The 26,336-nt window shown below is 51.1% G+C and overlaps 2 protein-coding genes and 1 long non-coding RNA gene across 4 annotated transcripts in view; 1 reads left to right on the forward strand and 2 right to left on the reverse strand.

Annotated features, from left to right (window-relative positions):
* Positions 1 to 1,602: 1,602 nt before the first annotated feature.
* On the forward strand, positions 1,603 to 21,081 carry HSD11B2 (hydroxysteroid 11-beta dehydrogenase 2; the record flags this gene model as incomplete). Its single annotated transcript, XM_083370357.1, has 5 exons — positions 1,603 to 1,867; positions 17,219 to 17,431; positions 18,017 to 18,202; positions 18,737 to 18,874; positions 20,532 to 21,081. 5 exons carry the CDS (start codon positions 1,603 to 1,605, stop codon positions 20,891 to 20,893), a joined length of 1,164 nt encoding a protein of 387 aa, XP_083226483.1. The 3' UTR covers positions 20,894 to 21,081.
* LOC310645001 lies at positions 7,238 to 13,553 on the reverse strand. Its single transcript, XR_014493395.1, has 3 exons — positions 13,488 to 13,553; positions 9,633 to 9,769; positions 7,238 to 8,492 (listed from the first exon to the last, which is right to left on the reverse strand). It is a non-coding gene; the product is annotated as an uncharacterized lncRNA (long non-coding RNA).
* The window catches only part of ATP6V0D1 (ATPase H+ transporting V0 subunit d1), a 28,832-nt gene continuing 18,093 nt past the window's right edge, over positions 15,598 to 26,336 (reverse strand). The window contains exon 8 of one of the 2 annotated variants that reach the window (XM_083370358.1): positions 15,598 to 15,815. In XM_083370358.1, coding sequence (XP_083226484.1) covers positions 15,636 to 15,815 — 180 coding nt within the window. In that variant the 3' untranslated portion in view covers positions 15,598 to 15,635. Of the gene's footprint in view, positions 15,816 to 24,374; positions 25,696 to 26,336 lie in introns of those variants that run through there. The other variant, XM_083370359.1, reaches the window with a different exon arrangement.

Here is a 26,336-nt window from a genome sequence, read left to right on the forward strand (position 1 = left end):
TGCAGCCTAGTTTGGTCACTATATCATAAAAAAGATGTTGAGAGTTTGGAAAAAATTCAGAGAAGAGCAACTAAGATGATCCAAGGCCTGGAGACTAAAACGTACGAAGAACGGCTGCAGGACTTGGGTTTGGCTAGTCTAAAGAAAAGAAGAAATAGGGGTTACATGGTAGCAGTATTCCAGTATTTGAGGGGCTGCCACCAAGAACGGGCGGTCACCAGAGGGCAGGACAAGAAACACTGGTTGGAAACTGATCAAAGAGAGAAGCAACCTGAAATTAAGGAGAAACATCCTGACAGTGAGGACAATTAACCAGTGGACCAGCTTGCCTTCAGAAATCATGGGCACTCCATCACTGGAGATTGATAAGAAGAGGCTAGACAGTCTCTTGTCTGAGATGGTGTAGGTTCTCCTGCTTGAGCAGGGGCTGGACTAGAAGTCCTCAGAGGTCCCTTCCATATTCTATTCTATTCTATTCTATTCTATTCTATTCTATTCTATTCTATTCTATTCTATTCTATTCTATTCTATTCTATTCTATTCTATTCTATTCTATTCTATTCCATTCCATTCCATTCCATTCTATTCTTGTAAACATTTTAATGTTTACCTGTTAATTACTGTCACAGGATGTTCTTCTACAGACCATCTAAATGGAGAGCGGAGAATGGCCTGCAGTTTCACTTTCGTGCATCTTCTGGCAGCTCCATTTGCAGCAGGGAGGCCAGCCAGGATCGCTTCCCTGTGGGCTTAGCTGCCTGTCTCTCGGGAGGCTCCCAGGCCTGGTTGTGGGAAGGCAGCAGCAGCTGCTGCTCCCCTGTGCAAGAGGGGCAAACACTGCAGCTGCTGGAGGAAGCAGCCTAGACAAAGGCCTCCTTAGGCCACCTGCTGCCAGGGCCCTTCTGGCCACCCAGGCCTCTTCCCGCCAGCAGGGACAGGAGGCGAGCAGGCTGGGAGACTGCTCAATCAGGCGGAAAACGCCACAGGGGGGAAAGATTTGGGTCATCTTCCTCCTGGCGGCACAGCCCACTGAGGGACCCCCGGCTGCCCTTCCCCACGATGGCCCTCCGCTAATGCCCCCCGGGAGGAAGGGCCTCCAGACACCCAGGGGGGATGCAGGGGAGGCGTCCCGCGGGGGTCCAGCTCCACCCCACGGAAGGCGGCTCTCGGGCCCCTGCGGGGAAGAGGGGCTGCTGGGGGGCTCTGGCCGGGGAGGGCGCGGGGGACGCGCAAAAGGGGCCGTTGCACCGGGGGGCTCCTGGGCCTTGCGGGGGGCGGCGAGGGGGCAACTTTGGCCAATCGCACCTGCGCATACGAGACCCGCAAAGGCGAGAGCGGAGGGCAGAGGAGGCGAAGGCCCGACTGGCCCCGCCGGCCCCCGAGGCGCAGCGCTTCCCGGGCGGCAGGCAGCGCCGGAGGGCGGCCGCCACCCCGCCTCGGCCGGCGCCCCTCCTGCTTCTCCCCCAGGCCTTGAACTTCTCCCATTGGGCGCAGGGCGGGGCAGCTCCGCCCGCCGCCTCTTTTTTACAACTCATGTGCCGCTTCCCTCTCACTGTCGGCCTCCCGGTCGCTCTTCCCGGCCGGCTTCCCGCCCTGCCCCGCATGGAGCTGGACTGGGCGTGCAGCCTCTCGGTGTGGCTGCTGTTCCTGGGCAGCCTGGCGGTGCGGCTCCTGCGCTCGGACCTGCTGCTGAGCCGGCGGCTGCTGCTGCGCGTCGGGCTGCTGGCCGTCCTGCAGGCGCTGGGCCAGGCCGTCCTGCCGCTGCCCCTCGGCGCCGCGCTCACGGCGGCTGCCTGCTGGCTCGTCTCGGCCAGCGCCGCCCGGCGGAAGCGCATCCCCGCGCGGGGGAGAGCGGTGCTGGTGACAGGTGAGTCGGCGGGCGCCAGGCCCTCCCCTCGGGCCAAGAGCCGACGGGCGGCGCCGCCTTCGCCTGGGGAGAGCCGCCGGCGCTCCCGCCCAGCCGTGTCCCGGAGCCGCGCCGGAGAGAGCTCGCTTGCGCGGGGCGGCCCGGCCCGGGCGGGGTCCCGGAGAGCCGAGGGCCCCGCGCCCGCTCCATCCTCCCCGCGTCACGACCGAGCCCGGTCTCCGCGCTCGCCGGAACCAAGAGGAGGACGCTGGCGCCGGCGGCCCAGAAACGCGCACTTACGTCCCGCGGCCCAGAAGGGGCCCCTCGGCCGCGGGGGAGCGAGCGGGGCGGCGGGCGAAACGCTCCCGGATCCAGCGCCCCGTCTGAGCGAGAGCCGCCCGCCCTGCCCCGCGCCTCGGTCCGGCGGGGACTGGCCCAGACGGCTCCTTCCCGGCCGTCGCGAGCCGCCTCCTGGCGGGCGGCGGCGGCGAGGTCAGCGTGCCCCCGACGGCCCCGGCCGCGCGCTGAGGGCCTGGCGGGCGGGGGCCGAGGGGGGCTCGCCCCATCAGGTCGGCTCAGGCGCCGGCGGCAGCCGAGACGTTGCCGGCGGGAGCAGGATCCTACCGGCTCCTTCGGGGAAAGAGGACGGGCGGGAAAGGTCAGGCGCGCCCTGGGGCCGGGCGGGAGGAACGCGGGGCCGGGAGCTGGGGCGGCGGGCGGCCCTGATGCCGGTTCCCTACGGGCACGCAAGCCGGCCGGAGGAGGGGCAGGGCCCGGCCAGAGGAAGCCCCGCGCAGGCTGAGCCCCCCTGAGTTCAGAGGGGTCCTGTCCCCGGATGCCTAAGGATCTGGCGATTCAATTAGGCTGCCTAAAGAACGCCCCTGTGGAGGGTCCGGCTTGCCTCGGCCCGTGAGGATCCACACCCATGGGTGGAAGAGGCCAGCGGGTGCTGAGGGGTCAGCCGTGGCTTGGTGCAGCCTTTTTCTCCCTGCCCAGCCACGTGGCCACTGTTGCCCCTTCTTTGCTCCCTCAGATGAGCCCCTCCGCCAGGAAACCCATCCGAAAGAGAAAAGGCACCCCTACTTTCTCCAGAAGAATTTACAGACTAGCAATTTGTATAAATCTATTGGCCCTCTGGCTGCAGGCGGCTTTGCTGCAGGTGATATCAGCTGGTGAGAGACCCCAGTCTCAGGTGCAGCCTTTCTGAATGAGAACAAGTTTGGGGAACTGGGCCTCAAGGAGCAGTTTGGTTGGTGGGGAAATTACAGTTACTAACTCTGCCAAAAATGTGGGATAGACAGCATCACCACCAGATGGATTCATACTGGTTGACCAACTGCACTCAGGGTGCAATCCTCAATGGAAGTGCATCTACATGGAAGGAAGTATGCAGTGGGGTACCTCGAGGCTCGTGTTTTTGGGCCCAGTACTCTTCAACATCTTCATCAATGATTCGGATGAGGGGATAGATGGGGAACTCATAAAATGTGCAGATGACACCAAGCTAGCAGGAATAGCCAACACTCCAGAAGATAGGCTTAAGATACAGAAAGATCTTGACAGACTTGAACACTGGGCGCTGTCTAACAAAATGAAATTCAGTGGTGAAAAAAGTAAGGTTCAACATTTAGGCAGGAAAAACCAAATGCACAGGTATAGCGTAGGTGGTACCTTGCTCAATAATAGTAAATGTGAGAGGGATCTTGGAGACTCAAGTGGACAATCACTTAATATGAGCCAGCAATGTCCTGCAGCTGCCAAAAAGACCAATACAGTCCTAGGCTGCATTATCAGAGAGATAGAATCAAGATTACATGAAGTTGTATTGCTTTATAATTTATTGGTAAGATCATACTTGGAATATTGCATCCAGTTCTGGTCGCTACAATGTAAAAAAGATGTTGAGACTGTAGAAAGAATGCAGAGAAGAGCAACAAGGATGATTAGGGGACTGGAGGCTAAAACACATAACGGTTGCAGGAATTGGGTATGTCTAGTAGTTTAATGAAGAGAATGGGGGACATGATAGCAGTCAACAAAGAAGAGGGAGTCAAGCTATTTTCCAAAGCACCTGAGGCCAGGACAAGAAGCAATGGATGAAAACTAATCAAGAAGAGAAGCAACCTAGAATTAAGGAGAAATTTCCTGATAGAACAATTAACCAGTGGAACAACCTGCCTCCAGAAGTTGTGGATGCTCCAACACTGGAGGTTTGTGAGAAGAGATTAAACAACCATTTGTTTGAAATAATATAGGGTTTCCTGCCTGAGAAGGGGGTTGGACTAGAAGACCTCCAAAGTCCCTTCCAAATCTGTTCCTCTAGTATTCTATTATTCTGCATTTAGAGTGTTAATTTTCTGGTGCAAAGACCTTCAAAAGGAAAACAGGGAATGCTTTTCGAGGCAATGCGCTACCAGCCAGCTGTACGTACAATTCTTCCTGTGCTTTCTGATGGGGTCATTTGGAGGTTTTTGACCTCTAAGTCAGAGCGGTGTATTATTCTGGCAGCTGGTGAGCTTGCTTGCGTTGACAGCCAGTTGGAGTCAGCAGTCAGCTGGAGCCCCAGGGAGCATCCAGAGGACGCTTCTCTGATGCTGCTGGCAGCCGGGTTCAGGAAAGGCTGCGCTCAAGCCAGATCAGCTCTCGACTGGGACAGATGCTTGGAGGGGGCCATCTGCTTTTTATGGTCAGCTCTGGTTTTCCCAGGAGAAAAGAGAGTGGAACACTGATTAGACACATCTGGCCTTGGGGTGCATTAGCTGCTTCTGGTCCACACCGTTGCACAGCTTGTTCCCAGGTCAAAGGACACAGACTCCAAAAATGCCAAAGTGCTATTGCAGACTCTCTTCAGCGATTCTGGCAGGTTCTTTGTGTCCAAGAAGACAAGTTTAGAATAGTTTCTGGCCAACTGGGTGAAGCCCTTTTGCTTGGGGCTGCTCCTCCCGCTGTGCTGCTCTAGGTCCTAATGCCTGCCAGTGATTGGAGTGCATTTGGTTTTGATCAAGAATAGAAACCTGCACAGCTCAGGCTTGCAACGTTAGTTAGTCTCTGCTTAGATGAGGTTCTAATGTGTGTGTGGGGGGGAATATATTTGATCTCTTTGGCTAATAAAGAAATCATTGGGGTAGTATAATCTTTTATGTGTGCTTTGATCTCTCAATTCTTTCACTCTCCTCATTCTCTAGACTGTTTTCTTGGTTGGTGCAGTGAGAGGCAGGGCGATGACGGTTCCAGAAATTCAGCCAAAGAAATTGGGGTCCTGCTTGAAAAAGAATCTTTCAAATAAGTGAATCCTGAATTTGAAAGGAGTCGCAAAGCTCATGGGAACCCCGACAAAAGCCTTCAAACTCCTCTCCTCTCTGGGCCATTAGCTCCCTGCCAAAGGACGTTCTTTCTAGGATTCATGCAGAATCAGCCTTCCTGTAAGTCAGGTGCTCCTATTCTCTCTCCATCCTGGAGTGAGAGTGAACAGGTCCTGACCCCCTGACTTTCCAGATAGTTCAGCAAGGCTATATATGTCCCCCTCAGTCATATTTCCTTCTCTTTCCATGCCCCAGGATAGTTTTCATTGCCTTCCTCTGAGTCCTAATTTCTCAAAATCCACTACATGACTGGAACAGCACTGGAGGTGACCAAAGCAAAATGCAGGTAGTCCTCAAATTATGACTGGTCATTTAAGGACAGTTCAAAGTTATGACAGGCCCCCTAAAAGCACTTACAACGTGGATGCGAAGGCAAGATTGCAAGATTGTGTTTTGATGCTTGGCATCCGGCTCACATTTATGGTGGTGTGCAGCATCCCATGGTCATGTGACCGTGATTTACGATGGTTTTTGCTGGAAACTGGCTTTTGCTTCTGGCTTCCAGGCAACAGTGGGTTTGCTTAACGACCACAATGTTGCCTTTACAACTGCAGGATTGGGTCAATAAGATGACTGACCTGATTTTGCACCCTTTTTGGCCACATGACTGCGGGATGCTGCAAAGGGACATAAATGTGGCCTGGTTGCGGAGTGCCTAAAATTCAGCCACGGGACCCTAGAGGGAACCCAACCATCAGAAGATGTTACACGTTACTTAGGGAAGCTTCCTGTTCTTGCTCTGTGGAATTTGGAATTGTCAGACTGAACTTTCACAGTTTAAGGGACATGATCAAGATTGAAGGATTGCCCGCTTCCTTGTGTGGAATAGAATCAAACTTGGAATCAGAGAATCAGAGGGCTGGAAGGGACTTTGGAGGTCTTCTAGCCCAACCCCCAGCCCAAGGCAGGAGTCCTTATTCCATCCCAGACAAATGGTTGCCCAATCTTCTTGGAGGCCCCCAAAGAGGGCACAGCCACAGCTCCAGGAGGCAAGCTGTTCTATTGGTTCATTGTTCTCAGTGTTACAAAATTACTTCTTAGTTCTAGGTTGGTTCTCTCGATAAGTTTCCACCTGTTACTTCTTCTCTTGCCCTCAGATGCTTCGGAGAATAGGGCTCTTTGTGACAGCCCCTCAAGTATAGAAGACAGCTATCATGTCACCCTAATCCTTCTCTTTGTAGGACTAGCCATACCCAGTTCCCTTAACTGTTCTTCCAATCTTTTAGACTCCAGCCCCCTAATCACCTTTGTTGCTCTTCTCTGCACTCTTTCCAGAGTCTTTTTTGCATTGTGACGACCAAAACTGGGTCAGTATTCTAAGTGTGACCTCACTGGTGCAGTGTAGAGCAGGGCTATCATTTCCCATGATCTTGATGTTGTCCCTCTGTTGATGCAGCCCAAGACTGCATTGGTTTTTTTGGCAGCTGATATCAAATAAAATTATTCCAGAATACTTTGGACGGGAAGAAAAAAGCAGTTCAATTCTACAAATAAAATCAGATTGCTCACTGGAAGCACTTCACAATGCAGCTAACGTTAACTATTCTGAGCACATAATGCAAAGCAAGAGTCTCGGAGAAAGCTCTGAAGCAAATCAACTCTGAGGCTGGCTAGATACTTCCACTGATGACGCAAGCAGGACTTAACAAGAACTTAGAGAAATAGTTGTAGACAGACAATCCTGGCAAAATGTTATCCGGTCACAACTAGTTGCAAGGGACTAACAAACTTCTCCACCATCACGACTGAAGAATAAAGAACAAAGAGCAAAAGGATGCTTCCCTGAAAACCTTCCTCCTTCCCCTCTGTCAAGGGCACTTTGGAGCTAAAAAGGTCACATGACATTTGGCGCAGAGGAGAAGTTTAGAGGGTGTGTGTGTGAGTCGACCTCCCCTTTGGCTCAAGGGCCCCTTCCTCTGGGCCAGGATCAGGAATGGCTTCAATCATCCTTAGGTGAAATTATATTAGCGACTGAGATTCTTCTTCTTTCATTTTGTATTTAATGTTCCTTCTAATGTGAAAATTCACATTCTTAGATTTAAACGAGGGTGTTGGTGTTATCATGGTTTGGGGTAGGTGCTTTTGTCTTCTTTGCTGTACAGGAAATTTTAGCAGAGAGCAGCATCACCAGCCACCCCGAGGGCTCCCTCTTCCAAACCCATCGCAGATTTTCTAGGTTTTTAATTGTGTGATCAAATGTGCATCCTCCAAAGCGGCTTGTTAAAACGTGTAACTAAAGGTCTGATGCTTGTCTGACTGCTGAGCCGCTTTGCCAGCCTGGTGTGCCAGGAGTCCTGCCTGCCCTTGTTCCGGAGAAGAGCCTTGCAAGGCTAGTGCAGGAAAAGCAGGAATGCCTGTGCCGTGGACGGAGAATCCAGCCCTCCCTCGGAAAGCCCTGGTGGGCAGGAAGGGAGGGAGGGCCCGGAGAAGCCGCGGCTCCTTTCAGCACCAAGGAGAGCTGCAGGGGGGAGCGTCCTCCGCAAAGGGAGAGGCAAAGGCTTTGGGGATCCCTTCTGGGCACCACATTCCTCACGTAGGATTTTTTTTAATCCCATTTATATCCCGCCCTTCTCCGAAGACTCAGGGCAGCTTACAATCTAAGCACAAATCAGGATCCATTCTTCTTGCGGGGGGGGGGGGGTCTGTGTCTGTTGAGCAGCAGGTAGTGGAGCAGAGAACAGAGACGGCCCCTCGGCTGAGCTGAGAAGTTCAGTTTATTAGATGTGGCTCCCACGGGTTCTTTGCCATATGTGGGGCTACCCCCCCACTCCTCCATCTGTGCTCAGGAGTCCAAATCCCTGAGGCAACAGAGATTTGTCTGGTGGAAATCTTTTCAGCTCTGAGGCTTCCCTACTCCGTCCCTGACCATATCTTCACTAAATCAGCTAAAGCTGAAGCAGAGAAGCCTTTGGCAACTTGGCACGTAAAAGGTCTGAATCTCAGTCAGCAGGAATACCTCGCTAGAATAAAAGGAAGCCAACTTTGGCGTGGCAGGAGAAAAAAATGCTCAAAAATGGGCCAGTGCAGAGAAGAACGATTCTTCACAGATTACCTGAGGCACAATGGGGCTGAGTGTCCCAGCTCCAGCCTCCCCCCAGTCACGGCCCAGAGCAACCCCCAGCCCGCTTTTCTGTAGGAGCGCCAAGCATGCAAACACCCACAAGTGATGCTCAATATACTTTGTTCCAGAGAAGAAAATGCAGCAAGACTGCCCTTCCTTCTTTCTGGGTGATCTCCTCTTCTTAAACTGCGTGCGCAGAGCTGGAGGCCAAAGGTCTGCCTGACTGATGAGCAGAAAAGAAAGGTCATTCCCTTGAACCTGAGGCTCTGCTTCTGTCGAGGCTGTTAAGGATTGCATTTGCCTTGTGGGGACCTGCATCACAGCCGTGGCCCATCTTTGGCTAGGACACACTGGGGCCCCGGGCACAATCCCCACCTTATTTTTCCAACTTAAATGTAATATAGAGATTGGCCAAAATTGCCAAAATACATGGTCTTGTACTGCTTAGAGATTGACAGTGATGATGATTGCTTTGGCTTTTATTATTACGAGGGCAATTTGGAAATAAACCTCTGTTTGGTTATCAATGGCAGACACTCGCAGATACAGAACGTTTATTATACACATTAGAAAACTACAACATTCAAATTGTGGCACTTGTCATAATGTCTCACAAGGTTTGAAATGCCTTAGTCATCGCTCAGCACCAAATCTGGGCTGGGGGGGTTGATCAAAAACGTCCCCATGGAACTGCTTCAAAAGTTCTTGGGTGAGTTTAGCGGTGTGCGGGTGAGGGTTATCGTGAACGAACACCACACTGGAAATGGTGCCATAGAAAATCCCGCCAAATGTGAAGATGCCAAAGGAGTAACTGCTAGTGAAGTTCATGGAGCGTGGTTCGACCAGCAATTCAGAAGTCTACCGTGAAACATTACGAAAACTCAAACGAGCCATCCATAACAAGCATCAGGGCCCGCTGACTTCCACTGTGATGTTGGTTCACAATAATGCTCGCCTGTACACCACTAGACGCACCCAAGCACTTTTGAAGCAGTTCTGTTTTTTATCATGCCCCCTCATAGCCCAGATTTGGTGGTGAGCGACTATTTCTAAGAAATTTCAAACCTTGTAAGATGTTGTGACAAGTGCCTCAATTTGAATGGTGATAATGTCAAAATGTAATGTTGTAGTTTTCTGTTTATAATAAAAGTTCTGTATCTGCGTGTCTGCCATTGATAACCAAACAAAAGTACACAAATGAAAGGTCTAAGTAAACAAAAGAGAGTTAAAGTAACAAATTTTGAAATGCTGAGCAGGTTGGAATCAAGACCAGCCATCTCTGGGAGGACTGAGCAGATTCCACCAGGGTGGGAGGCTGTGCATAAGGACTAAGGGAGCTGCTGAACGGTTGTGCCCCACATACCTGCTCCCCACTGCTTGGATTGGTGACCTCTCACAGTTTCTCTTGGCGAGGTCGAACTGCTCCAACTGTTCCTTTGGGGAGAGCTTCCTGCAAGCCCTCCAGGGTCTCCGGCTGACCACCAGCGTTGAGATGACTCCCTGGAATTTAAAAGACAACCAGCATGGGCTCTGGAGTGATCTTCAAAGGCAGCCCCTTGAAAAGCACATGGCGGTGGTCTAGCTGGGTGGGGTTGAGGGTAGTAGTTACTGTGGCAAGAGTTCCCTGCTCCGAGAGGTAAACCTGTCCTTCCAGGCCAACGCTGCTTGTCAAGTGGGAGAACAGCGGTTGGCTGGCCTTTTTCTTGTCCTCGCAGCCTCTGGGCACTGGGATTGGGCTTCAAAACCAGTCTGACCTGGACTGGTGAGAGGAGCTGGTAGCGTCAGCACCCTGATGATATTGAATTCCTGATCTTCGGGTAAACCCTCCAAGTGGCTTCATGGAAATGCAAAAGAGATGGGAAAGAACTGGACTCCATGAAAGATTGGACATTAAACCAATTTCTCCTGTCCCCCCAACTGGATACTCGACAATCAGTGTTGGAGCCGTGAAATTGGACACTCTTTTTCTAGTCTTCAACTTGTCTTTTCAGGGAAGGTGGTAGAGGTGTGGTCAGCCTGCAGCCCAAGATATGAAGCCTTTTCAGCCAGGATTTTTGGACATTGATCATCCTTGCAGAAGATTTCCAGCAGGCTCAGGATGGAGCTCCGGGATGTTAGCAGCTTGTGATCCCATCAGTCCTGGCGTCCTTCTGGATGGGCTCAGGGGTGTGGAGTGGGAGGCACTGAGGAACTCAATGTGCCTGTGCCAAAGGTGTTGTGCGTCTGTTTCATCTTTTTCTCCATGACAGTTAAGAAAAAAGATGGACAAAGCTGTGAGGAAAATATGGGAAGCTGCTGTTGGAAAACAACATTGTTTCCATGCAGAACCATTGTGTGATTTGTGCCTCACTAGAAAATCCTGTGGCATACTGTTTTTTTTCTGGATACATCAACTGGATTCACAAAACACACTAAATTAAATCCAGATGAACAAAATACAACTGCTGACTTCACATTCTGGGCCGTTCCCAATCAAAGAAACCACACAGTGACATACTGTATTGGCCAAGACAAAGGCTGTGTTTCCACAACAAGCTGAGTTAAAAATTACCAGGCACACAACAGTTGGATGGAGTCCTCAATGGGCAGAGGGGCCACCAGGGGTCTTCCCAGCCACCCAAAAAGAGACAGAGGGGTGCTGGAGGCTGTGCGGGCCCTGGCTCTTCAGCGGTTCTGATAATGACCTGGAAGGAGGGATGGTGGTTAAATTTGTAAGTGACATGTATAATGTAGAGAAGTGGTGAACAATGGGACAAAATGAGCAAGAAGAAATTTAACTGGATGGAAGGCATCTGGGAAAATCATTAAAAGACAAAAGAAGGAGGGGGGTGGACATTGGCCTGGCAATAGTACATGTGAAAAGATCCGGGTGTTCTAGGTAGTCACAAGTAGGACATGGATCAATAGTGTAATGCAGCTGCTAGAAAGGCAAAACTATTTTGGGATGCATAAACAGGAGCATCAGGCTCAGTTCAGGGGAAGGCCTTATCCCCCGTGGCTGCTTTGAGCAGGGCCCTCTCGGGATGACAGTCCAGTTATGGACACTGCGGTGTAAAACAACAGCGATGAGCGGGTGTCGGGGCAGAGGAGGGCAGCAAGGCAGTGAGGGGCCTGGAGGCCAAGTCCCACGAGGGACAAAGAAAGGGACTGGGTGCGTTTGGTTGGAGGAAGAGAGAACTGAGGGGATAGGTGACAGTCTTTGGATGTCTCAAGGTTGATGTGCAGGAAGGAATGGGCTTGGCCTCTGTTTTTCTGGAGGGCAGGCTTGTGTTTCTGGTGGCTGCCTCAGGAAAAGGCCCATCCCCATCACTGGAAGCCTTAAAACAAAGGCTGAGTACCCAGAAGGCTCTTGTGGATTGGCACCAAGCAGCAGGTGGAACTAGCTGACCTCTGATGTGAAGTCTGAAATTGCAGTATAAGCATTATTTTACAGACTCATTTGTTCCAACGAACTGACAGAACCATTAATATATGCTTATACATGTACTAGAAATCTGGTGCAACATTAAAATTTAACAGAAGAAAAGGTCTAGAATCTTCTAGGTCTAGAATCTTCTATCCCAAGTGAAGTAGCTCCAAAAAAATGGCCAAATTACTTTAAGATCATCTCCTTTTTTCAGAGAAAGAATGTCCAGCTCAGATGCTGACAGATAACAAAACGAAATTCAATGGTGAAAAATGTAAGGTTCGATATTTAGGCAAGAAAAACCAAATGCACAGGTATAGTTTAAGAGGTACCTTGCTCAATAATAGCAGCTGTGAGAGGGATCTCGGAGTCCTAGTGGAAAATCACTTCAATACGAGCCAGCCATGTGCTGCAGCTGCCAAAAAAGCCAACACAGTGCTAGGCTGTATTAATAGAGGGATAGAATCAAGATCACATGAAGTGTTAATACCATTTTACAATGCTTTGGTAAGGGCACACCTGGAATACTGCATCCAGTTTTGGTCACCACAATGTAAAAAAGATGTCGAGACTCTAGAAAGAGTACAGAGAAGAGCAACAAAGATGATCAGGGGACTGGAGGCCAAAACATAAGGAACGGTTGCTGGAATTGGGAATGTCTAGTCCAGGGGTGTCAAACTCAATTTCATTGAGGGCCGCATCAGCATTGCGGTTGCCCTCAGGGGGCCGGGTGGGTGTGGCCTGGGTGGGCATGGCCTACTGGGTGGGCGTGGCTAAAGTGCGTATGGCCTACTGGGTGGGCGTGGCCAGCTCTACAATGTTCGCATCAAGGGTGCCTATGGGGGCCTGGGCAGGAGTGGGACAGATCTGAGGGTCTCTGGCAGAAGGAGGGTCTCTGGGCCAGGGCCAAGGCAGTGGGGGCCGTTCCCTCACTGTTTCCAGGATGGCTTCGTGGGCCGCATGAAACCACTTCGCGGGCCGGATCTGGCCCCCGGGCCTTGTGTTTGACATGTCTGGTCTAGTCTAATGAAGAGAAGAACGAGGGGTGACATGATAGCAGTCTTCCAATATCTCAGGGGCTGCCCCAAAGAGGAGGGAGTCAAGCTATTCTCCAAAGCACCTGAAGGCAGGACAAGAAGCAACAGATGGAAACTCATCAAGGAGAGAAGCAACCCAGAACTAAGGAGAAACTTCCTGACAGAACACTTAATCAGTGGAACAACCTGCCGCCAGAAGCTGTGAGTGCTCCAACACTGGGAGTTTTTAAGAAGAGACTGGACAACGATTTGTCTGAAATGGTATAGGGCAGACATGTCAAACTTGCGACATCACTTGACGTCGAGAGACGTATCAGGACTATTTTGCCATTGCCGGCAGTGAGGTGGAGGTGGCTTCTGGATGACACATCTGGCCCGTGGGCCAGCAGTTTAACATCCTTGGTGTAGGGTTTCCTGCCTGAGTGGGGTGGTGGTGGACTAGATGACCTCCAAGGTCCTTTCCAACTTACTACTACTACTACTATTATTATTTTATTATTATTATTATTATTATTATTATTATTATTATTATTATTATTATTATTATTATTATTAATTATATTTCATCAAAATATGCAGGATTCTAAAGCATCTGCCTGTCTAGCAGCCTCTAGAAACACAGCTGCTGACAGCTGGCCTTCGAAGGCTGCCCCAGGGTTACTCACTCTCCTCAGAAGCATCTGGGGCACTTGAAGGAGCAGCCGTGGGGCCTGGCTAACATCCACCATCAGTGGGTGGCCTCACATGGTTTCTTCTCCAAGGCCATCACACTGACCTTCCAGAGGAAAACCAGTTAAAATGTAGAGATGACCCAGGTGGGTTCATGGATGAGATGGGGTCCCATTCCAGGTTCTGTGAAGCAGCCGAGAGCTGACCATACTGGAAAGAGGCCTTTGTGACAGGGAGAGAATTGAGAGTCTAGGAGACCCCAAATGTTTCAGGGTTATCTCTCTCCTATAACACTCTTACAACTGGAAGGTTGTGTGAAGAAAATTGAGAGGTAGACGGCATCATCTGTGAAGAGCAGCTCTGAAATTGGCCAGAGTGGGATCCTGCTGGAAAACAAAGGCACACATTTAGACATATATTTGTTTGCTCTCCCATCGCTGGCTGCTTTGGGGCAGATTATTGCAAACAACAAAGCACTGCTCTGCCTCCAGCATCATTCTTCCTTTGGTCTTCAGCTCAAGGATGGCCCTGGTTTGGCCAAGGAGAGAAAAGGTCCCCTGGGCCAGTCGGGCTGGTTTTCTGCCCTTTGGGTGGAAATGTCGGGCTGAGGGAGTGGCAGCCGGTGTGCACACAAGACTGCAGCACCCTCTGCTTGGCGTGCTGGCAGCTGGCCGACAGCTGTTAATGGTTAATGTTGCCACAAATCTGCTGGAGAAGGAAGTTCTATCACCATACCTATCAGAGGGGGAAAGAACATCCTGTTCCTTGCTGGCCCCAGATTGTTTTCATTCCTCCCCCTTTCCCTCCTGCTTGGCGTGAGAAAGTCAAGTCCTCCCCTCCTTGCCCTCCTCTGGAAGGAGTGCCCCCCTCCCTGCGCCGCCAGTTTCTCCACTCATGTGAGGCCGCCTTGTCACTCCTGGGCTGTGGGTTGGAGGCCAAATGCAGCTGCTTGGAGCCCAGGAGAAAGGACAGGCTGTTTTCAGTGTTGCAGGTCACAGGCATGGAGTGCAGTTCCCCCCCCAGCAAGGGAAGCAGTCTCAGACCTTCCCCCCCCCCCCACCATACATCGCAGTTTCAAGGGTTTCCTGACCTGAAAACCAGCCACTTTCCCCGCCTTTCTGAAATGGGGCTGGTTGTAATTTAAGCAAGAAAGTGTGATGGGTGCAGTTCGGAGGCTCTGCCTTTCTCCCGGTGGTGGCTGAATCCCAGAAAGAAGCAACCCTGGGCTCCTGGACAGGCTTCCGCATGGCACCACGAAGACGCTGGTTGCTGTGTGCCACACTCTTTGTTGCATGAAGGGACTGGTTTTCTGGGCATGCTCAGTATCCTGTATCGTACAACTAATTCATGCTTGCACCTTCCAAGCCAGCTGCAGTAGTGGTATAACTATAATAGCACGTTGATTAGAGAAGGGTTAACAAATTGAGACAAATTCCTCATTCCCTCAGCTTTCGACTGGTACACGAGCCATTCTTAGGCTCGGTGGCTGGTGGGAAACCTCAGTTCCGTGTTTGATCTGCTGCCGTGGTTCATAAAAGCCGTCGCGGCTTTGAACGATTTGTGGCAGGCATGGAGGAGAAAGGCAGGCCAAAGCCCAAAGGCGCCTGCGGTCAGTGGGGACCGCAAGCCACTCAAGCAAGGCAAGTGCAGGTGCCTGAGGCCCAGCCGACAGGCACGAGGGCTTTGGTCCCAGAAGGTGCCTTTCACCTGCTGGCCGAGCTGGAAGGGAGGGTCCCTCGTCAGCCGGGGCTGAGCACTGCCTCTGCGGCTGCTCTGGAAGATCCTTTGGGAACTTGTGGTTTTTAATGCTGATTTTATTTCCTGACATTATTTTAATACTCGCTTTGCTTATTATTAGGGGACGTGGTGGCTCAGTGGGTTAGGACGCTGAGCTTGTCGATCAGAAGGTCGGCAGTTTGGCAGGTCAAATACCGAGTGCCGCATAACAGAGTGAGCGCCTGTTACTCGTCCCAGCTTCTGCCAACCTAGCAGTTCGAAAGCATGTAAAAATGCAAGTAGAAAAATAGGGACCACTCCGGTGGGAAGAGAACAGCGTTCCGTGCGCCTTTGGCGTCTAGTCAGGCCGGCCACATGACCACGGAGACGTCCTTGGACAAGTGCTGGCTCTTCGGCTTTGAAACGGAGATGAGCACCGGCCCCTAGAGTCAGAAATGACTAGCACACATGTGCGGGGGAACCTTTACCTTTACCTTGCTTATTTTATATTTTGGTCCTTGACCTTTTGTTCTTAACATTAAAGGTATATTTCTAGGCTGCTCCAAGTCATCTTGAAGCTGCCCCCCAGGGGGTGGGGGTGGATGTGGTGAGGGCCTCTCCTGCCCTCCTGTGCTCCAATTAATGTCCCTTTTAGGCCTTCTGGGAAGCGTCTCTCTTCCGTGGACTGTTCCTGTCCTGGCTCAGGGTCCCCCTTGCCCTAAATTGAAAGCAAAAAGTTACTGGTGAAGAGGCAAGTGGAGGAACATTGGGAAGAGCTGTGGATGTTGGTAATGAAAGCCCCCCTGCCCTTCTTCCAGGCAACTGATGAGTAGAGTTCATTTAACGGTGCACAGAGATGGCAACTATTTTGTGCTACAGCTAGAACTGCTTCCATGTGAGCCGACTGGTCAAGTGAGGCTTTGTTGGCCTTCCCATCATTTCCACAATCCTGGCTCAGCCCATTTGGGAATGGGGCCATCTGGGCACACGAAGCATCAGGGCCTCTGTTTTGGGGCTGCTATCAGAGTCCATCCCTCCCATCTCCGCCCACCAGCCGAACCCCGAAGTGAGTCTGGAAAGCTCTGGAAGGAGAAAGGAAGGGCCCTCCCGCAGCTGAGCTCCAGGGGCTCTTCCATAATCAGCCTGACACAAGGCCCTCTACTCAGCCCGAGGTGTGACACACAACACAAGGCCAGCCCCCTTGTGGTGTCAGCCTGTCTCGGTTTTTGCAGATGAAGCCAGGCAACTGCGGGTCCCATCATCTTCCTGGTGCATCTTTCTTAGTGTTAATGGTTGTTTTGATGCTATTCTTCTTCTTCTACTACTTTTTGTTATTAGATTATTTGGCTCAGTCAAGGAGGGAATACTGAGGCTGACCAAATGATGGCTTTGGCATCAGTCAGTTCAGAGCTTTGTAATGCTTTGGGGACTCCAAAATAGTTGCAAAAAAATAACAATGAAAAGTCAAAAAAGTTGTCAAAATAGAGAACGTGGTTGATATTGTCTCTTGTCATTCTCTCACTTCCAGGATTGAGGTGCTCATTTCATTTTTTTCTCCCTCTCTCCTGCCCTTTCTAGTGCTGTTTACAGGAAAATTCTTACGGAGGAAAATTCAAATGCAGAGTCCAAACTGTTTTGAAAACCTGGATGATTTCCACGTTCTGCATGTTCCTCCCGCCTCGTGTCTCCTGGGGCCCAATGAGGAGATCTCTGGCATTTAGTAATACTGTACAAATACATTCCATGGGGGAGGAGACCTTGTACCTCACCCAAATCAAGTGTTTTTAAATCTCCATCATTCTCAGTAGGAAAGTTTATAGTTAATTATGTTGAAATTAATTCCTAAGCTTTTCATTGTGACTATTCAGTGCATTTAAATGTCTCCATTTGACTTGTAATTAATCTTTGTTTAAAAATTGTGAAAAACCACAAAGATTCTTGGAAGCCTTATGGATAAAGCGTAATCATCCCATAATTGATTCCCCTCCACATATTCTGATATGGCCCTCCTTTGTGCTTTCATCTTTGCCGTCTTCAAAATAACCATGTAAGGTCATCCCTAGGTGAGGTGGGGCAGGACGTCTTGTCCAGCATTCCCACTGCTCCCTTTATGGCCCCCAGGATGCGATTCCGGCTTTGGGAAGGCAGCTGCCCAGCACTTGGACAGGCTGGGGCTGACCGTCTATGCCAGCGTGCTGGACCTGAAGAGCTCTGGGGCAGAAGAGCTTCGGCAGACGTGCTCCCCACGGCTGACTCTCCTGCAAATGGATCTCACTAAGGCGGAGGACATTCAGCGAGCCTTGCAGTTCATCAAGGCCCAGACCGGAAGGACAGGTAATCGGAGCTCAGCAGCAGTCACTCAGCGCCCATTGTCAGCTCTTGGTTGCATAGAAGATGCCATCCCCGTTTGCTCAGAAGTAGGAATCCCTCTTTCCCAAGAGGCTGTTCCCCAGGGATCATCTGACTGAGGGATGAGGATCATAGAGAAGTGGGAAGACCACGGCTGGCCTTGAAATGGTGTCCAGTCACTGGCCTATAAATGCCAAAGGAGAGTGCCCCTGAATTTCTTGTGCCCATTGACCTACGGCAACCTTCCTTCCCCAGTGTGCTGGCTTCCAAGGTCTCCTTGCTCTTGGACACATCTTTTGCTGTTTCCACCCAGGCCGGCCAGCGTCTCCTCCTGGGGGGACTTGAGCGGAAATGTTCTGCAGCCACTTTTGTACTGAGGACGGTTCTGCCTATCAGCACAGCCCAGTAGAGGAAACGATTGGAAAATAGTCCCCAGGGTCACTGTTGGGGATTAATAGTTTTCATGAGGCAGACTCCATGTTTTGCTTAATTCCCCCCCCCCCACCTCCTCCTTTGCTCTCTCAGGGCACCGTGAGCATTTCCATACTTCTGTTTTGTTTCAACGGGCAGGTCTCTGGGGCCTCGTGAATAACGCTGGGTTCAATGACACCATTGCCAGTGCAGAACTGACACCGCTGCCCCACTTCCGCACCTGCATGGAGGTGAACTTCTTTGGGCCCTTGGAGCTGACCAAAGGGCTGCTGCCCCTGCTCCGCTCATCCCGTGGCAGGATCGTCACAGTCAGCAGCCCGGCGGGTAAGGGGGCCCTTCAGAAAAGAGGGCTTGCTCAGGCTGAGCCCCCCCGGAGGGCGTTAGGTCTACGAACAGAGTGGCTGCTCAGCCACCTGGAAAACAAAATTTAGTTTTCTGATTCTGTTTTCTTTAGCAGATCCTTCTGAGGGCCTTATCTGCAACTTTATTTGCTAGAAATATATTTTTCCCCCCCCACACACACACACCACCCTGGGACTACAACAGGTTGCCACAGCAACTTGTTTGTCCAGAGACTCATCAGAAACGGGAGATCCTTATTTGGCCTGTTAACAGATCAACCCAGCCTTGCTTTACCTAGTACAATATCTGGTTTGGTGCATTGTGTGAACCAAGGTCCTTGTGGCAAGCATTGCACTCCATGCAGTTAAAATTGCTGGCCATTTCCCCGATCCATTCAGAGGGTTCTCACCAATAATAGTGACCCATGGAGATCTCTGGGGAGGAGGCATTGCTACTGGGGGCCTTGAAGCCTTCAAGAGGGCCGATGCTCTGCAAGGCTTATTTGTGTTCCCCCAGGCAATATGCCCTACCCCTGCCTGGCCAGCTACGGTAGCTCCAAAGCGGCTCTCAGCCTTCTGATGGACACCTTCTGCTGTGAGCTTGCACCCTGGGGAATCAGAGTGAGCGTGATTTTTCCAGGGTACTTCAAAACAGGTAAGGCTGAAAATACTTGAAAAATGCTTTGCTCTGTACCATTGTCGGTCTACTGCAGGATGAAGGCCTCTTCCGTAAGTTTCCAACCAATAGTCCTGGGCTTTCCCTTGCCAACTGGGCCCGCCATACTGGCTGATGTCATCTCTCCATCTTGTTTTAGGTTTCTTCTGGATGCCTTTTATCAAGTGGGACCCTTTCTAGGACTGCCTTGGTCCACCTACCGTCGGTCCTTCTTGCTATGTGACCGGCCTATTTCCATTTCCATCCTTTTTACTCTCTTGGTGCTGTTGTATATTTTCATTTGTCCTCTGATGTATGTGCAGGTCTTTCTATTTTGTCTTGTAATGCTGAGCATGGCTCTTTCCATGGCTCTTTATGCCACTCCTAGCTTTTGTATCGATTGTGAGGTTAGTGTCCATGTTTCACTGGCGTGTGTTAGAGGGAGCAGGTAGCACAGACTGATTGAAAACTTTTCTCATCAGGCCGAGGGGAAGATTGTTCTTGAAAATTATACTTAAGTTTCCGAATGCCTGCCAACCACATTTAACAATTTCCTTTATTTCATCACCTTTCATTGAGATCTGTTGGCCAAGCTATACAGCATGTAGTGGTCTATTATGTCTAGGTCTTCTCCAGATATATTTTTTTTCTTTCTTTGGTGAATTTATTAAACATAACCTGGCTCTTTTTCAGGTTTATTTTTAAGCCAAATGGTTCTCTGCTTTGTGCAGCTCTTGTATGTGTCTTTGTAGCTCTTCTGGGTCTTGTGAGAAGAGAACAACATCATCCGTAAACCTTAAAGTGATTTAAATAGGCAACGTTGATTTTTGTTCCATCTTTTGCCCAGTTTGCAAAATACTTCTTCAAGGCAGGCTGAGAAAAGGATAGATGATACTATTGTATCATCTCGTTCTATGTTGATTTCCACTTTAAGATCATTAAGGCAAATTAATGATGGCTGTGCTATGTATTAATATGCGCATTTGCCCCAAATATAGAAACTCAACATACACTTGTCCTTCCAGTAAGATCTCTGCTGCTTTCCAGTGAGAATTTTCATTGCGGCCTTCTGAGCTCTGTAATTTCCCTGGAAAATAAATGCATCTCAGGATCTGGCCTAAGCCAGCCCAGATCATGCCAGATCAGTGGACATTTCTTTCTGTGTCTCCTTGCTTCCCTTCTCAAGTGGGTATTCCAGAATTCCTACAACAGAGCTTGAACAGGAGACTGGGGAGCCTCATTTGTGCAGCAAGGGCTCTGAATGTCTAAATCAGGTGTTCCCAACCCTCGGTCCGTGGGCCGGCATTGGTCTGTGGCATGCCAGCAACCGGGCACACCGACAGGGTGCAGGCAGCATGTGAAACCATGCCCCCTCTGGTCTGCGGAAAAACCGCTCCCCGTGGAAATGGCCCCCGGTGCCCCAAAAGCTGGGGGCTGCCGGTCTAAATGATTGCGAGAATGCTGCATGCTGCATGCTGCATGGAGCAAAGGGAGCAGGCAGGCAACCATCTACTGTCATTTAAAAATGCAAACCGAAATTCTTGGAAGACCAAGCTTTACAATAGCAACTGTCCCTGTTTTGTAGACACCAGCCTTTTCCAATCCCTTTTTTGAGAGTAAGCTCTGCTCCTCTCTCCTTTTCCCTGATTTACAACAGGTGGCAGCTGTAACCCCGAGTACTGGAAGGAAAGGAAGGACCATCTCCTTTCAGCATTACCTGCTGACCTTCTGGAAGCTTACGGGGAGGAGTATCTTGAGGAGATCAACAGGCAATTTGTGAACTTCATGAAGATGGCTGTGGAGGACCTAAGCTCTGTGGTGGACAGCATCACTGATGCCCTCCTTTCCACCAAACCGCTGCTAAAATACTACCCCGGGAGAGGCCTGTGGCTCATGTACTTCATCCACCATTACCTCCCTCACTCAGTCCGGGACCTTTTCCTGAAAACCTTTTTCATCAATCCAAAGCTGCCCCAGGGATTGTGTCCTCAAGCCTGCCACACACCCAAGGCGTTGTGAGAGCTGCTTGGGTTCCTTTGCACCATCACCAGAGAAACTCGGGAGAATATTTCCTTGGAAGGCACCTCTTTCTATTCCACCTATATCCAGCTAGTTAGAAGGGGAATTTTGTCCTATAGAAACAGGCCAGTGCATTTTTTTCAGTTCTGAGGGACAAATCCTGCGTTTGCCTCCTTCGGGGGATGGGAAGCACATCTGCCCTGGTCCTGTATGCAAGGCCTGAGATACCTGGATGTGGATAGAAGCAGCATCCTTGCCAAACACGTTTATTTGGACTTTCTTCCCTCCCCCCCCAATGTGCCAAAGGAGAGGTCAGAAGCTGCTGCTAGCCAAAACAAAGAGCTTCTGAGCACCTCTAGTCTACCATATACCTCCTTAAAAGTTGCCTCAAGTGAACTAAGCTACCTTCTCTTGCCACTTGCTGGACAGGGGCTGACCTCAAAGACGTGGCCTTTGGCTTCTTGATGAGCCAGCCTGCCTCTGTTGCCTGGGCCAGTTCTCTGCAGCAGCAGCAGCAGCAGCAGGGACACCATCGATGTGACCTCACCGGTGAGCCAATGGCCTGCCATTTTTTTCCCCAAAAGGAGCACAATTGTATTGTTCATTAAATAAAAAATATTTCATTATTTGACTGGATATTGTGTTTTACTGGGAACCATCAAGATTTTAAGCAGACTAGGGGAAGAGTTCAGCTCTCCTCCCAGCACCAAGAACCTTCTGGCTCCGATCCCCCTTAAAAAGGCTCTTGGCCAGAGAAGCGGTGGCTGCCCACCCCCAGAACCAGGCAGCCTCCTTGCAAGCTAAGAGGAGGGCAGGACCGTTTAGGCTCCTCAATGAAAAGTTCCTTAGCGCTGGCCTTTGCTTGTTCTGGTAACGGGCATCTAGCGTGACTCTCATGTGCAACACACGTGTTCAGCTTTTCTTATTTGCTATGCTGTTGCTAGAGTTCTATCCACGATGCAGCAGAGCAAATTTAAGATTTCATCTTTTCCGTAGGTCAAACAATTTCCGTTTAACTAGGAAATAAGAGTTGGAATGGACCTTGGAGGCCTTCCAGTCCAATCTCTGCCCAAACAGGAGACCCCCCCGCCCAATACCATTCCAGACAAATGGTTGGCCAACATCTTCTTTAAAGCCTCCAGTGATGGAGCACTGTTAGTAAGTTAGCAAGCAGAGTTAGGATTAAGTTCAGTATAAATCGCTTTTATGTTGAGGCTTTCATCTGGCCCACCCATAGTAAACAAACCTTACTGGGGTTTCTTGAACCCCACCAACCCATTTCCCTCTGCAGGGCACCTGCCAAGTCAGTTGGCTCTCCTGAAACAGGCCTCTGGCTGGAAAAGGGAGCCGAGACCAGGCCTCGGGGGACGCACGGAGAGAAACAAATGCCCTTCTGATGAGGAGAAACGGAGCACGATCCACTTTGCCTGAGAAACAAGGCAACCGCAAGATGATGTAATAACCATCGCCACATTCAAATATTTGAAGGGCTGTAAACAAACGGGGTTTATAAATTGGGTTTATTTCTCCAGAACAGAAATAAAGGCCCAGAAGCTGACCCTGTTGCCTAGGATTGCTGGCACCTGGAGGGCAAAGTGGTGCCAATCCAGCCCCAGAAAGCAGGATGAAAGGTCCTCCAAGGGCCAGTTAGCATCTGGGCAGTTTCCATCGGGTGTCCAAGCTCCCCTATCTAGGAAGGTGGTGTAGAGAGGTTGAACTCTGGAAGAAGCAGGTTATCTAGTCTCCTTTCAGTTGGGGCTTCAGACAGACGGCACTGACTGCACCGCAAGAACCTCTGGCAGAAGCGGCATTCGATGCCATGAATCCTGGCACCCTTCTGGACTGGCTCGGGGAGTTGGGGATGGCAGCACTGTATTGTGCTGGTTCGTCAGTGTAGATATTTATTTTATTTTTTATTTTAATCCCATTTATATCCCGCCCTTCTCCAAAGACTCAGGGCAGCTTACAATTTAAGCACAAACCAATGTGCTTAGCAGTAGCCTTCATTCTATGTATATGCCTGCTTATTAGGGCTTTCACACACACACACACACCCCCAAGCGGCATTATTACAAAGTCAGCTTATTGCCCCCAACAATCTGGGTCCTCATTTTACCTACCTCGGAAGGATGGAAGGCTGAGTCAACCTTGAGCCTGGTGGGATGCGAACCTGCACTAATTGCAGGCAGCTGGTGTTACTTAAGGAGGCATTAGCCCACTGCTCCACCAAGGCTCCTAAGATAGGCGGGAGAGCGCCAGCTTGTGGCCCCTACTTTGTGGGGTGCCTCGGGGCTGTTCTTTCCCCTGCTATTTAACATTTATGAGGCTGTTGGGTGAGGCGATGCATCCCTTTGGGGCAAGATATCAGCATGCAGATGACACCAGCTTTATGTCTCTACCCCAAGCTCCTTGAGCGAGGCCATGGACGTCCTATCTGTGCCTGGGGGCTGTTGGTTGCAAAACAGGCTCCGACTCAACCCTAGCAAGACAGAGAGGGACCCCCTGAAGACTTCCATGTCTGGTTTAGAATGGGTTGGCATTGCCCCACACAGACCCAGTGCGCAATCTGGACTCATGGCTCCTGCTCAGCGTAGGTGGCACCCGTGGCTAGGAGGGCCTTTGCACCCAGTTGCATCCATACTGTACTGGGAGGTCCCACTCACAGCAACCCATGTCCTTGTAATGTCCAGGTTAGATCAGTTACAATCACCGTGGAGCAGCGCATGAAGGCCATTGGGAACCTTCAACTGGTGCAGAGTGCAGCTGCATGGGAAGTAACTGGTGCCAGAGACACAGCTTAGGTAACTCCACTCCTGTGTGAGCTGCACTGACTACCAGGCTCTTTCCAGGTGCTATTCAAGGCGCTGGGGGTGGGTTACCTAGGAAGCCCTACATGGCTTGGGACTGGGGTACCCGAGGGATCACCTTTTCCCCAGGCTCCACCCCCCCTGGGCCTGCTGCAGACCCCATCCGCCAAAGGGTGTCAGCTGGCAGGGACCAGAAGACAGCATCTTCTGCTCTGTGGAACATCCTCCCACTGGAGACCAGAACGGCTCCGACCCTCTTAGCCTTCGGTGACGCTTTAAAGAGCCGCCTCTGCTCCTGAGCCTGGGATGCTGCATGTTGCTTGGCTATGTTGTTAACAGGCCAAATGTCTTGCTCTTGTGTGTCTTGAGTCGGAGGTTTTTAATGCTTTTGACTGGTTTTGTTGTTTAAAATTTTTTTAAATTTTTAATTGTAATATATTTTATGAACTGTAAGCCACTCAGAGTCATTAATTGAAATGGGAGGGCCACAGAAATTAAACAAACAAATGGAGCAAACATTAGAACTGCCCACTTGCAAGAATCTGCCCTTAAGTGGAAGCCATGGGGTGATCTTTGGATCCTTTCGTGCACCATCTAGGGAAAAGGTGATCAGCCCAAACTTCCCAAGCAGCGCAATCTCTGAGACAGGCCAGAAGTACGAGACAGGCCAGAGGTCAGTGGTTCATTGCCATGGTTTAAGAGGAAGATACACACAAGTCAAACACTGGGAACAGCACAATCACTGAGCACACACGGAGGCTGACTGGACTGACTCCTCTCGCCCACAAAAGCCAGGAAAAGCACCGGGGAACGCATCCGAGGGGGAGGAGAGCCGGGTCTTGGGAAGCCAGAGCAGGCCAAGCCCATTTTCTGAAGAGGGGTGCAAATGGACGGATGTCTATCATTTTTTGCTGCACAGGTGTAGGAGGCTTAGCAACAGACACCCCCCTCCCCAGTTCTCCAGGGGCCAAACTGCATGACTCGCAATCAAAACAGGGGACTTTCAACAAGAGCTTTGGGCCAGTTCAGAGGGAGGCTTTTTCGATTCCCGCTGGTGGGAGAAAAGCTGCCGACGAGGTCAAGGGCACCAGCCTCGCCTCTTCCGGTGAACAGAGGGTGATGCAGGTGCCCAGCCAGGCCTCGCGAGTGGCCCAGACAAGGAGTGGGAAGAGCTCAGAGCCATCCGGGCAGGGAGAGCCTCTGTCTCGGCCGCAACGGCTCCCAGGCCTGAACTCAGAGTCGAGACCTTCAGGGCCCTTGGAAACAGCTACCCCTGGCCCTCCCGGCAGGAGGAAGGGGGGGGCTGGAGGGGCTGCTTAAGGTGAGAGCCTTCTCCATCTGGAGGCCAGCAAAGTCAATGTTGAGCCTGCTTAGGAACCCAGAGGCCACACAGGGAGGGAGAGCAGGCAGGCCCCTAAGAGGGGGAACGGGGGGATGCCATTCTAGGGTCACTCCAGGCAGAGGATCACTGGCTAAGCAGCTGCTTCCAGGGTGTCTTGGAAGAGCCACACTGGCCCAGTTTGAAAAGCAAGATGGTGGCAACAGGCAAGCAGATGCCAAGAGTGGTCATGAAACTAAAGGGTTGGTTGCTCAGTGCATCCCATATGGGGGCACCAGGGTGGCCGAGGATGCAAAACCTTCTGATGCGCCCAGCAAGATGCCTTCTCAACAGCACAATGAGTTGGTACAGACACAGCACAATTTAGCCTGTCCGATTCTGGCAGACACGAGGAAAGGGGATGCGTGTGGAAACCCTAACCCTGCCTCGGCTTCCTCAGGCGGGGGCTGAAGAAGCCATCCAGGACATCTACAGGCTTTGCCAAAGGGAAGCACTCAGAAGATGGGAATGTAGTTGTCAATCTTTGCTCGGTGGCGCTGGGCAATGCACTCCGCAATCCACACGATGTTGCGACATTCTTGCTCCTTCAGTTTCACAAAAGCATAAAACACACCAAAATGGAACTGGTTCAGGAAGGCCAGTTTGTTCAGCTTCACCTGCCAGGAAGAGAAACCCCTGAGCAGGCGTCCTGCTACCATGGGAAGCCCCAACTGTCCCAGGCAAGAAGCAGCTTCTTCAGTGGGTTTGGCAGGGGAGACATTTTCAATACCGGCAGGTAGAGCTGCGTATGGGGGGCTCCCCATGACCTCTGCTTGATGGCCACCGCCCCCCCTTGAGGTGCCACAGGATTTAGTGAGCCTGTCCAGGCTGAACACTGGCCCTCTAAGCACGGCTATACCCCTGCTGAAGTGAGGCCGCTGCTCTCGAGGGCACAGCTCACCATTGCCCGGGTTTGCCCCAAGGGAGCCCCACGAAGTGCAACACCCCCTATGCTGCACCCTGATTTATAGCTCTCTTCCAGTCCAACTTTGCTTTCTGTCTAGCAATGGCATAAAGGTATGGAAGGCAACAAGGCCAAACCAGATTCTTTTTCCAAGGCCTTCAGCAAGCCTGAAAAACTCCAGATGACAGCAAAGGAGTCTTTGTATTTCTCTGCTGCCATCTTGTGATGCTCATCATCACCACAACCCAGAAAGGGCAGCCTTAGACAAAGGTCCCAAGGAGAGCTGCAGCAGAGGAGGGGAGGGGGTCCCTCTGGCTGCTGCCCCTTCTTCTCCCTTCCTGAGGCCACCACAGG

The sequence above is a fragment of the Vipera ursinii genome (genome assembly GCF_947247035.1).
Source record: "Vipera ursinii genome assembly, chromosome: 10".
Taxonomy (NCBI): Eukaryota; Metazoa; Chordata; class Lepidosauria; order Squamata; family Viperidae; genus Vipera; species Vipera ursinii.